The 12511-nt window shown below is 42.4% G+C and overlaps 1 protein-coding gene across 1 annotated transcript in view; it reads right to left on the reverse strand.

The window, feature by feature from the left end:
• Nucleotides 1-218: 218 nt before the first annotated feature.
• Nucleotides 219-12511, reverse strand: part of pacrg (PARK2 co-regulated) — a 148391-nt gene continuing 136098 nt past the window's right edge. The window contains exon 5 of the mRNA XM_030719370.1: nt 219-567. Within this exon, the coding sequence (XP_030575230.1) occupies nt 407-567 (161 nt within the window). The 3' untranslated portion in view covers nt 219-406. The remainder of the gene's footprint in view (nt 568-12511) is intronic.

The raw sequence follows: 12511 nt of genomic DNA on the forward strand, positions 1-12511 counted from the left end.
CTTTGTGGTCTTTGCGGTGAAGAGAACAGGTTTCAGATCTAGGATGTAAAATACTTCATGATTATGCCTCTTTTTTCTGAGCAAAAATCTCATCACTGTACCGCCGACATACATCCAAGATGGCCACATCAAGCACCGGGGGTGGGGGTGGGGGGTGGGTGAGTGTTTGAAAGACAAAAAAATAGATTTTTGGGTGAAGCTTTACTTAAATGCAACAGAATTTTTAATGTATTCATACATTTTAAAAGAGGCTTTGAAACAAACGTCAGTATGCACCGAGGACTTCTCATCAGTTGTCTAAATAAATTGCTAAAGAAATGAGACCAGAACAACAGAACTTTAAATATGCTGCTGTAACTTGATAAAGCAAATCTTAAAGAAGTGGATATAGCTCATAGCCCCTCCCTCAGTTCTTCAGGCAGGACTGATAGGTGGGTATCATATATTTGATGTTTGCATAGGCATACTGTCCTCCACAGCGCTCAAAGATCTGGAGAGTCTCATCGATCAGTTCACCGATATCCTCTTTCTTCCACTGGCCATAGTCGATGCCATCGCCAAGATTTTCTGTGGATGAGGAAAGACATAAGACAGACAGAATGAGAAAAAAAAACAAAGACTGCTTATATTCCAGCACCGCCCGGGTCATCTCAGACTGCGAGGTTCATATCAGGGCTCACAAAGCACCACCTGTGGCCACAGCGCATCACTTTGCTGCAGACTGAGTTGGCAAATGCCATCCTTCCATCTGACTTCAAACCCAGTGGACAGACTGAATTTTATTTACTTCTCTTATGCCAGTTGGGACCGAATGGCAAGAGTTTTTAACTGTTCAGCTGAAAGTTTAATGAGGCGGCCTGCGGAGGGGAGAGCGGCGTAGAGGACGCACGAGTTAGTGTCGACTGTGCTGCTGCACAAAGCATGCACTGATGCACATGAGGCATGAGCAGTGATCTGGAGTCATGCTCCAAAGGTAGGAATGTGTGTGGTGCCTATGTGTGGTTTTTTTTTTTTTTCTTCTTTTTTTGATGTGAGTGTGTCATTTTGATGCAGAAGTAAAATCTGAGACCAGAAACCAAAGATAACATGATTAAAATTCTCAAACATACAAAGGAGCTGATCCTCTGCATTTCTGTTAGGACCGCTGTAGTTATAACTGCAGCTATAAATTACATCTGCAGCAGTTCATAGTTGGGGATTATGGCTTTATTCTGGGATCTCAGACACACCATGAAAGGAAGAGCTGGGGTCGAGGTGGGTTGCAAAGAGGCTTGCAGCTAACACTCAATATGCCATTGGCTGATCTGGGACTGTAACTGAGCTTGACTCTGTGGCTTTAACTGAATTAAGTCAGGGATTATACTCAGCTGTGGACACCACGGACAAGGACAAGGAGTCATTCCTACTAAACTGAAGAGTAGGAGCATTGCAGTTTAGTGTGTCAGTGGGCAAGAATGTGTAACCCCCACCTCCACCCCACCCCCCAAAAAAAAAAAAATCTGTAAAGATCTGGAGAGTCTCATCGATCAGTTCACCGATATGATGATAGAATTTACATCTCTTTGACCCAAGTGGCACTGTAACATTCCTTTAATGCTACACTTGTTTCCGCAGTCCACTTTGATTACAAAGAAACTTGTGGCCAACTGGAAAGCAGCAAAACTTGCCCTCTGCCATGACACACACACACACACACACACACACACACACACACACACACACACACACACACACACACACACACACACACACACACACACACACACAGACAGAGCACATTAAAACACACAAAACTACAACAGGAGCACGGTGCGCTGGAAGAACTTGTTATCAGGAAAACATTCCTGAGATGTCCAGGCTGCACTCCTTCCTTCTTCCTCCTTCCTTTTCACCAGCAGGCACACTTAAACACACACGCACACACACACAGATGCTGACTTTATCAGCACACAGCAAACTGCCAATCTCATGCCAGTGCACCGGAGGCTCAAAACGCTTTTCAGAGGAATGAGACACGCACGTATGTGTGTGCACACGCACACACACACACGCACCAAGTTTGCTGCCAATTTAATGTCCTGCTCAACTAAAATATCCTGGAGAGAGAGTGTAGATTTTATTTCTGGAGGCTATAAAATGAAACAAAGAAAAACAAACTGGTCATTTGGTTTAAACTAGAGAAGAGAAGAGAAGAGAAGAGAAGAGAAGAGAAGAGAAGAGAAGAGAAGAGAAGAGAAGAGAAGAGAAGAGAAGAGAAGAGAAGAGAAGAGAAGAGAGAAGAGAAGAGAAGAGAAGAGAATCATCAAGTCTACATGTGATGTGAAAAATTAAAAGCAGCACTTAAAGGAGGACCCAGCAACCCCTTCTTTCACTCCTAATTAGACTTGGAGAGAGAAGGGGGCATTAAACCTTGCGATCACCTCTTTCAAACACTCCATCCTTTATTCTTTCTCAGTCTTTTCTAATCACTCATCTTCCCTTACAACCCCCCCCCCCCCCCCCCCCCCCCATCTTTCTCCTCTCCTTTCCACCCATCCATGGCCTCCTCATTAAAACACAAAGAGAGCCAGTCCCATAAAGTGGACTGTTAAGCAGTAACACATCTATGATCTCAGTCTGCAGCTCTCACTTTCTGATGGGGAGAGACTTCTCCAGCTGTGCTTTGACCAACAGTTAGCCCAGATACACTTAGAGTTTTACAGCTTTGGCTTTATTTTACAGCTATTTACTGTTTTCCTTTTAGAGAAACAACAACTACAATAGCCGCATACACTAAGGAATGCAGCATTCAAGAAAAGCTCTTATTCATATCTAAACTCAGGCAGTGGTTTGCTTTTGAGTGGCCCACAACACAGGCGTCTGCACCCTACTAGTTAGCAAAATTGTAAATAGCATCTATAATGCGGCCAGTAAAAGAAAAAAAAAAGGATAAATGAATCATAGGAGATTGAGGACAGCAATGATGTGTGTAAGCTGGGCAGGATATTAGTGAAAGGTAATGAATACAGTGACTGTTACAGTCTGATTCGGCTTTGTGGTGTGTGTGTGTTTTTTTGCGTGAATGCATGTTAGTGTAGGCTAAAAAGCCAAGTCCACAGAGAGCTGCCCCCTGTTACTGTGGAAATGAGCAGCCAAAGCCAGCCCAGAGAGGGAGCTTGGCCTTCAGACAGAACACGGGGAGTCGGGTAAGAGGTGCAGCTTGGGAACCAGCATAGCCCCGACCAGTTTCCTGGGGCCTGGAGGGGGGGGAGGGCAGAGTGGCAAAGTTGTGTGTGTGTGTGTGGGTGTGTGTGTGTGTGTGGGAGGAGGGGGATTGTTGGTGTTGCTACACCGAGCCTTTTAGCCCATCCAAATGCATCTCGCCTGGTGAGCTGTTGGGAGGCCAGTAGCATCAAAAGGCAGAGAGCAGAGGAATGTGCAGTGATTCTCAATATTTAAAGAGCAGAAAGAGGAGAAGTGTGTTTAAGGAGGGATGGAGGAAAAGGAATGAGGAGAGGGGGGGGGGTGATGGTGTTAAAAGCAGCCTCTGCAAATGTCCTTCAGCAAAATAACTTCTCTTTCTCCCCCTTTTTTTTTCCTCTCCCCTCCCTGCCTTTTTTTTTTTTTTTCTCTGCTTTCGGCAATATCTGCAACCCTGGGCAGAGAGCGAGAGAGAGAGAGAGAGGGGAAAAAAAATCTTTAAAAACAATCATAATAAAAACTCCCACCCCGTGAACAGAGGGAAAAGGGCCCTAGCAGGAGCTGGCTGTCTGTTCCTCTGAGGAAGAGGAAAGGTCGATACAGAGGCAGACAGCGAAGGATTCTCAGTGCAGCGACATTTGCTACACAGAAGGTGAAGGAAGAAACGCAAGGTGGCATCAAGATGGTGCTTTGTTTCTGCCTTTCATGCTAAATCCCTGGGCTTAAACGGGGCCTTTAGCACATAAAGCGAGGTGAGGAAGCTGGAAGGAAGAGGTGAAATTATCTATCTATATATCTGTCGGTGCCTCTCTGGCTCTGCTGTGATTTCTGCCAACCCACAGCAGACCAAATCTAAACTACACACAACAACAGCTGCAGCCTTCCTCCTCCTCTTACACCCTGGTCTTTCTCCATCCCTCAATCCCCACGGTCCTAAACAACCTGTCTTCCCACATCAAGCTGAAGACAAGCTGTCACAGACAGAGGCAGCGCTCAATGTTTCTCCAAATTACCTCCAAATGTACAGACAGTGGCCTTTCGAGGCATATTTACTGCTGGCAAACTGGGTCTAATGGGTTTTAAGCAGACCTCCTTATGGCTTCGTTTTTCCCTCTGAAGCTGTAACGGAGCTGCACTCTAACCCAGTCGAAAGATTTCTGACTGAGGTTAGCATGCATTATGTGTATGTTGTGAGGTTATAATCCCCTTCTCCTCTGTGCTGGCAGGGACAGAGTGACAGACACGCACACACACACACACACACACTGCAAAAGCTTTGGGAAGTTTAGCTCAAAATTCCAGTACTGGCTTAACGTAGCATCAACCACCTCCCTTTGTTCTAATCAACTTACCCCTGATTATGGAGGTTCCTAATGAAAGCAGCTTAGAGAACAGCCCCCCAACACAATAGGCCTTTGATCATAGCAGCCAGATGCTGAAGAGAATCAATGAATCTAAGAGACCTGTTTTTCTTTCCTTTTTTTTTTCTGAAGGGCTTTGGCCTTCCTGGAAAAGGGAAATGGAGGAATGCAGGTTATGAGTGTGATGGAGCAGCTTGAGTTCCAGGAATATTTTGAGCATTGCTGCACAGCTGACAGTGTTACAAGAGGGCATGTGTTGAATATTTTTCTTTCTTATGAACCTGATAGCACTCGAAGGCCATTTTTCAGGCCTCAACATCACACTGAAGAACACTTTCATTCAGAAGCCAAACCGAGCAAACAGAACAAAGATCTCCCATCCGTAAATATCCTAAAATTCACCAAAAAAAATGTAAATATTTACAATTTTTCTTAAACAAAAAGATATAGTTAGCTGGAAATGTAGAAGCACTGTTTAATATGTTAATGTTTATAGAATTCAAGCTTAAAAAATGGCTAAAGGAAATTATAATCCCGAGGGTAGGGGTCATGCAGTTTCTTTGCCTTCTGGGTACAGTGTTTAACACCATCAGGCCACAAAAGACAGGAAGATAGAGGAGCACAGCAGTGGTGCACGTGTGATGGAGGGTGTGTGGGTCTGAGCAAGGAGGTGATGGGAAGTGGATGGGACCACTGGAGGAGGTCTGTGCTTAACAGCAGGGCTCTAATTAAAAGTGCCTCACAGTTGGGTGCCAGGCAGGCCTCACATAAAGGGACTGTGGTGGAGAATGGGAGAGACTTGGTGTGTGTGTGTGTGTGTGTGTGTGTGTGTGTGTGTGTGTGTGTGTGTGTGTGTGTGTGTGTGTGTGTGTGTGTATGTGTGTGAGAGAGACAGAGCGGGTCAGCATATGCTTGTGTGTGTAACCACAGGTGTCTGTGAAGGAAAGGCAGAAAGACAGAGTGAAATGGAGCTTGCATTAGGGTTTAATCCCGGGATCCGGGATTCCCGGGAAATGCGATCAGAACCATTTCCCGTTTCCCGGGAACGTTAGACGGGAAACCGGGAAAAAAGTCGCGCGCGTCGATTTGACTTTCAGAAAGAAAAGAAAGCTTCAGAATGTTAAATTTAAGGAAATATTGAGAGAAGGGTTCGTTTAATGCGAAAAGCATTACTCTTCATTTCAGGCACGTTCAGCCTCCGTTTAAGGCTTCAGCCTTCATCTCAAGCGTTTTAATAGAGGTATTACACAGTTGTACTTTTTTCCTCTTTAATTTGTAGGCAATGTGTTTACCCTAAGGTATTTTGTATTATATAATTTAATATAATTATTATATATTGTTATATTGCATTATATAGCCTATAAAATATGCCTGTCCTGAACAATAAAGAAATATCTGTTTAACTTCGAGTGTTTCTTTTCCTCGTTTGCAGCCGCTTACTAACAATCATGAATTAGGATGCGGGCCTAATGTGTGAAGAAAGTATCATGAAATAGATACTTTAACATATTTCGCTTTTAAAATGGAGTTGAGTAAAATGTATATTTTTTAGGCTATAAGGATTGGCCAGTTTTTCAATAGACGATTCACAGCGAACCTACTTTAACCCTCAGACACGGTCAGACCCGTCGCTATGGGCGGGCCCTAGGGGGCCGTGCCCGCCCATTGATACGCATGGGCCCGCCCTGGCCCGCCCACCCAAGCCATATCACTAATCAAGCTAATAATAGTGGTGCCCCCCCCGCTGGATTTCATAAGCCCCCCCTTAAGACTGAGATCTGGCGACAGGACTGGACACGGTGTTATAAATTTGCTGTTGCCAGAATGGCAATGACCAAGTCGTAGTGCATTACTCAAGGCCCTGTGTTATGCCATATTATAGTGTAGTACGGTAGTTAACTTTTCAATGACTATTACAGCGTTCCACTGGTGGAGATATAGCGCAACAGATGTCGCCACGACAGCGTGGCTGAGCCTTTATCAATGCTGTGGAGATGAACCGTATTGTTTGCACCAGCAGTTGTAAAATAGCTTGGTATAATTCCATGTACAATGGAGGAATATTCGAATTATATTTGTTAAGGGAGTGTTGAGGAACGATACAACACCGCATAGCTCGAGCACTCAAATGCTGAGATGTAGGTTTTATTGCGTTAATCAAGCCGACGTTGCCCCCTACTGGGCATAACAGGACATAGCTGGAAAGCTACCTCTACAATATCACAATAGGTTAAGGCCGACACAGGCTACAGAAGGCCTAATTAAAATAAAAAAATAAATAAACTTTTTCCCGGGATTCCCGGGAAATGGCTCGTCATTTCCCGGGATTTGATTCATGTCATTTTCGGGAAAAATATTAAACCCTAGCTTGCATGTGCTTGTGTATGTGTGTAAATGTAAGTACTGTATGCATTTTTATGGATATACTGGATATGTGTACACATGCTTGCATGTTTAAGTAATTACATGTGGTAAGGACAGAAAGCGCTGGAGAGCAAGTTGAAAAAGGGACCTTTTTCAAGGTGAAAGTAAATTTAACAAAACAGAAAAAAAAAATGCTTCACATTTTTAAGCATATTTACCTGAAAAATTCAAGAAAAGCAAAACAAACTAGATGTACTGAGTCTCACAAGATATTTAAAAAAAATGCAACAATAACATTGTTTTGTTGCTTTACACCTCTACTTCAAATACTCTTCTTCCTCTCTCACTTGTTATTTCCCTCTCCTGTTGCCCCCCTTTTTTTTTTCCCTAATGGATTAGCAAGAGACTGATGGACAGCACAGCTGTGGCTCACATTCACATTCACAAACTGCTGCATGCACGTGAACACGCGTACATATACATAAGCATGCACACACCTGGAGCTGGGCTCATTCCCCGGTTGCTGCTTTTCCATCACAGCCTCTGTGTGTAATCAATAATAACATTTCAGCTTAACACAGCTAGCCCCAACGAGGGCTGCGGCTCCAGTCACATTACATTACAGACACAAACACACACAGATATCCAGAGGAGAGAAGTAAAACAATAGGCTTATGGTCAGCAGCAGTTTATTAAAGCCCCAGCTCCTGCACCAGCCCTCATCTGAGTGCTCGTGCTTACTGAAGTCTAACCTTTGCTGTAGGTCAGTGATCTCATTTTCCATGTGTTCATCCAGCCCAGCAGTGCTCAATCTATAGGCTAGCTGAAGCAGAGTACCACTTCAACCCTGTGAAAGTTGGACATCAGCAAAGCAGTATGCCAGGCGGATGAGAAAACGTGTCAAGGTCAGGTTGCAGCGCAGAAAGTAAGACTGGAGGAATGTGCAGACAAGGCTGAGACTAAGACGTAAGCAGCTGAGGATGCTCCTGAGCTGCTCAGGTGCTAGGACTGTTAGATTCCTATCAATCTGGGTCCCAGTGGCTTAGTGAACTACATCTGTACATAGATGTACAGAAACTGAATTCCAATTCCACGCTTCCGCCAAAATCATGTCTTTGGCTAATCTCGCCTCAGAAATCCCAGGTTGTGCATTCAAAGCCCAACCGAGGCAAGGTGAGAGACTCATCACACTTCCACACGCCACGAAACACCCTCATTTTACTCATTTCTTTTTCAATTAGCCCACACGACCTAGCCATGACCCAGAGCAATATCAGTTTGCGCCATTTAGTCATGCTTTTAATGCACAAAGAGGGCTCATCTTAGATGATGGATCAATGCTATTTGCCAAGCTGTTACCATGCCCATTATTGTTTCAATTACCACCACTCAGATAATGGTTATCCCAGGCTCATCGTATCCAATTTTAGCCTGATACATGCATCCTGAAATCAGCTTCAGCATGCTTGTCACAGGTTTAAAGGAAAGAGTCATCCCATATTATGTACGCAGGTATATTACACTGATGGCTTAGATGGGCAGCTACATTTTAATTATTTTTAGATCAAATTCCACATTGCTTAGGGCGCATGAGTTGCCCTGCCGTGGTTTTAATCTGGCCCAGAAAATATGCTTTTTACCAGAAGTCTGGCTAGACAGAGGGTCATGCATAACCCAGCACCGCCTACAGACAAATCCCACAGAGCAGCAGCAGCAAAGCTACACTCTGAATTCAACTGTACTGAACTCTAAGAGGCTGCAGCAGCTCAGGCTTCAATAATACAGAGGTCCATCCTGAAAATTTGTCTTTCTCATGGAAGTAGAATGCCAAACACACCTGCTTTTCTTTTCAATCTCCTTCAAAGAGATGTTATAGCAGGTGATTGTGGACCGTGGACACGTGGACACTGGTTTTGTCACCAGTGAAAGATTTTAAAAGTAAATACCAATGCGATCATAATCTGTAATAATTAATGTAGAAAATCATATATTATAGTGAAAGCAGAACAAAACAAAGCTTTTAACGGTACAGCCAACCACAAAGGACCTACCCTTTCCCACTCTGCCTGTCTGTGCCTCTCCCTGGATGGGAGCTGAGTGTCAGTGCTGTCAGGTGTGAGTCAATGCCGTCAGATGCGATCTCATTACGCCAACTTACCTCAAGGTTAGCAGCAGGCTGCTGGCTAGGCACAAAATCGATCTGCACCAGGGACAGGCGTTAAAGGCCACCGCAGTGTGCAGTGCACACACCCCGACACAAGCCAAACATGCACTGAGCTTTGAAATGTAAAGGCCACTTAAACAGAGCTCTGGAAGCACTGCATATATATATATATATATATATATATATATATATATATATATATATGTATGTATGTATGTATGTATGAAGAATTCAGTAGTTATTTCTACTACTTTAAGTAAGGTTCCAAACTAGCAAGGGGAAAAGAACAAGCAAACTCCTTTAATAATTGCTAAAAATGTTCACTCTGAGCTGATACTAGAAAGACTTTATGAAAGCCATTAATAAATGATCAATTAATCATTACTTAAAGTTTAATAATTGTTTTACTATTAAAAATAAAGTGACACCTGTGTTGCTAATTTTTATTACTGTTGTAATTTATGTTACTTTGTCATTAGATCGTGCAATAAAATAATTATTTTGTGAATTCTGTACTGTATGATATATATAAAGAGATACAGTCTGATGACATTTTCACATTACTCATGTTGACTTTTTCCTCTCTCTCTTATCCTGCCCTGCAGAATTTGATTATTATTTGTACTCCAGTTGTGTACAAATGATTCCTCTTCAGCAGCTCACCGGTTAAACATTTCATCTGGGAAATAATGGAAGGCTCTGCAAAGCACTCACTAACAATAACTAACCACTGTGCTAACTGTTGTTACAACTGCATAACATTCTCCCTTAATAATATTTATCTGTGTTTCACTTTGCATTTGTTATCCATTAAAAATATTTATAAAACTCTGCTGCAACTCTATAATAGCCATACAAATAATGTTTATGAATCATTTGCTAAACACTGGTAAACTTTAAAAAATATTTCAAGTATTTAATTAAAAAAAAATTATATGTAGTTTATCGTAAATTTACAAAGTAATTAGTAAACCCATAACAAATCTTTAAATTCAGATATATCTATTCTCTTAAATGTTTTCAAATGACTTAATAATCATTACCAAATATGAATATATAGAAAACTATAAGCAACAAAAAAGTTTTTCTAATGTCATCAAAAACAGTTTCTCATCAGCTATGATATAAAGTACAAATATTTAATATTAAACAATCTAATGAAAAAATGACACAATAACATTAATATTCAGCAAATAAAATACATAAATAACAACTCAAATGACCTAAAATTGACCCTGAATTCAATAAGCAGCAGAAAATGGATGGATGGATGGATGGATTTAACCCCTTGTAAGGAATGGAGTGTTGTCCAGACTAAAACACGTTTGAGAACTGAAATGTTCTTCCATTTACTTTTTCAGTCTATCAGATTCAAATAAATCTGGAGAGCTCACAACACCACACCTTCCTTAGATCTCAGCATACAGAAAAGTTGAATCAATCACGGTGACAAATATATATAAATAAAAGGAAAAATTTTAATTTGTGTTCAGGGTGGCATGTGACTTTCAGCACCGGAAACAAATACTGAAGGAATTAATATTAATAGGTAACAGCTTGGCTCGTGCACCTTTGCTCTGGTAGCAGGTGTCTATATGTGGGAGATACTGGTGCCTTGCTAGGGCTACCAGCCTTCCCTTCGTCTCATTTATGCATCTTAATGTGTGCAGAGAGCATATGCTTTAGCTGATCTTTTTTTAAGATTTACTTTCCTTGAGAACTAGCTTTTGAATAAAACATACAACACAGCCTGGGAACAGTGTGGCTACTCCTTTACATTAACACCTCCACAGTGAAAGTCTGGATGCACGAGTAGCACATTTAACCTCATATTGTAGTCTATAAACACAGTGAGTAAACAGATTAATATAATCTTATGTTTATGTCTTGTGGTGGCTACGGATAAGAGCCATAAAAATACAGAAGAGAAACTGGAAGTTTTCTAAGGTGGTGCTGCTTTTGATAAATTTACACTGATTTTGCTCTGTAAAACACAAAAAACAAATTCATCTCGACTTGTGTTTAGAGGCATGAAAAGAACAGACTTGTCAGACCCACATCAAGGCCAACCATTGAACATCAACTATTTAACTGTTTAAAAAAAAAAAAGAGATATTTTAGATAGAAAAGGTCAGTTGAGATGATCGAGCAAGCCCGCGGTGTTACAAAATAATTCAAAGGCAGGTCTCGGAATGTGAAAAATTTAAAGAAATCACTAAAGCAGACTGGAATCAGAGGAAACACGTCTTGTAAATACAGCAGAAGTCCAGACGGCAGCTCGTGTGGTTTTCATGTGGAAACTCATGTGGGCTTCAGGTGGAAAAACTGACAATGGGAAAGAGATGGGAAGCGAGAGGAGAGAGGAAGCGCGAGACACAGACGGAGGAGGTCGAGCGGCGCAGCAAATTCAAACAGCGTTTCCCTTTGTCCTCTTCACTCGTCACAAGAGGAACATTTGAAGTGACATACTAATTTAAGGCAGTGACAAATCAAAGTCCTTCATTGATATTGCTCTAAAGTGCGGTGAGTATTCTCCCTGCACTTCACATTTTTTGCAAGTCACTGAAGGAATGTGATTGCAGGTAAAACATCAAAAGAGTAAGGTGCGTTTCTTTCTGTATTATCTCCCCACACCTGAAACACTGCCTTTACGGCTATATGGCTACACAGACACACACACACGGACACACACTTATGCCCATATGCAGTGATGGGCTATGTGCCTGGCTAATAAAATCACTTTAGCCTTCATAACCACTTTAGCCTTGGAAGCTGCCATCAATGGAAGGACAAACACACACACACACACACACACACACACACACCACACACACACACACACACACACACACACACACACACACACACACACACACACACACACACACACACAGGAGCGAACAGTGAGTGGTCCAGCCCTTCCATTAGCCTAATGAAGTGGCTCCCTAAGATGGATGACATGACATCACCTCCACCACCAATCACAATATCACCCCTAAAAAACCTTCCACTAAAAGCCCCACCCCTCCTCCGATCCCCCCCAGCCCTCCGCCTGACACCATTGCTTACTGCACCAAATGGACAACGTGCTTTCCAGGGCCCATTCGGCCTGCTCACAACACTTTTATTGGTCTGGTTATTTATCTCTTTAATGCAATTGGCTGGAGCAGAGGCCCCTGGATGTGGAGAGCTAGTAAATCACGGTGGGATGAGGGGGAGTGGTGTGATTAAAAGAACTTTGGCTCAACAATGACAATGGCACCAAGCGGATGGCACGAAGTCCACTAGCATTCAAAGCAGAAAGAAGTAGGAGGAGGCTACAGGAAGCTGGAGGGCAGCTGTTCACTGAGGACATTTACAAAGTGAGAAAAACGCCCATAAAAGCAAAACTGCATTATTATTTTTTTCTCCATATAGACAGAAAATCAAGTATTTAATCCAT

This window comes from Archocentrus centrarchus, chromosome 22 (assembly GCF_007364275.1).
Source record: "Archocentrus centrarchus isolate MPI-CPG fArcCen1 chromosome 22, fArcCen1, whole genome shotgun sequence".
Taxonomy (NCBI): domain Eukaryota; kingdom Metazoa; phylum Chordata; class Actinopteri; order Cichliformes; family Cichlidae; genus Archocentrus; species Archocentrus centrarchus.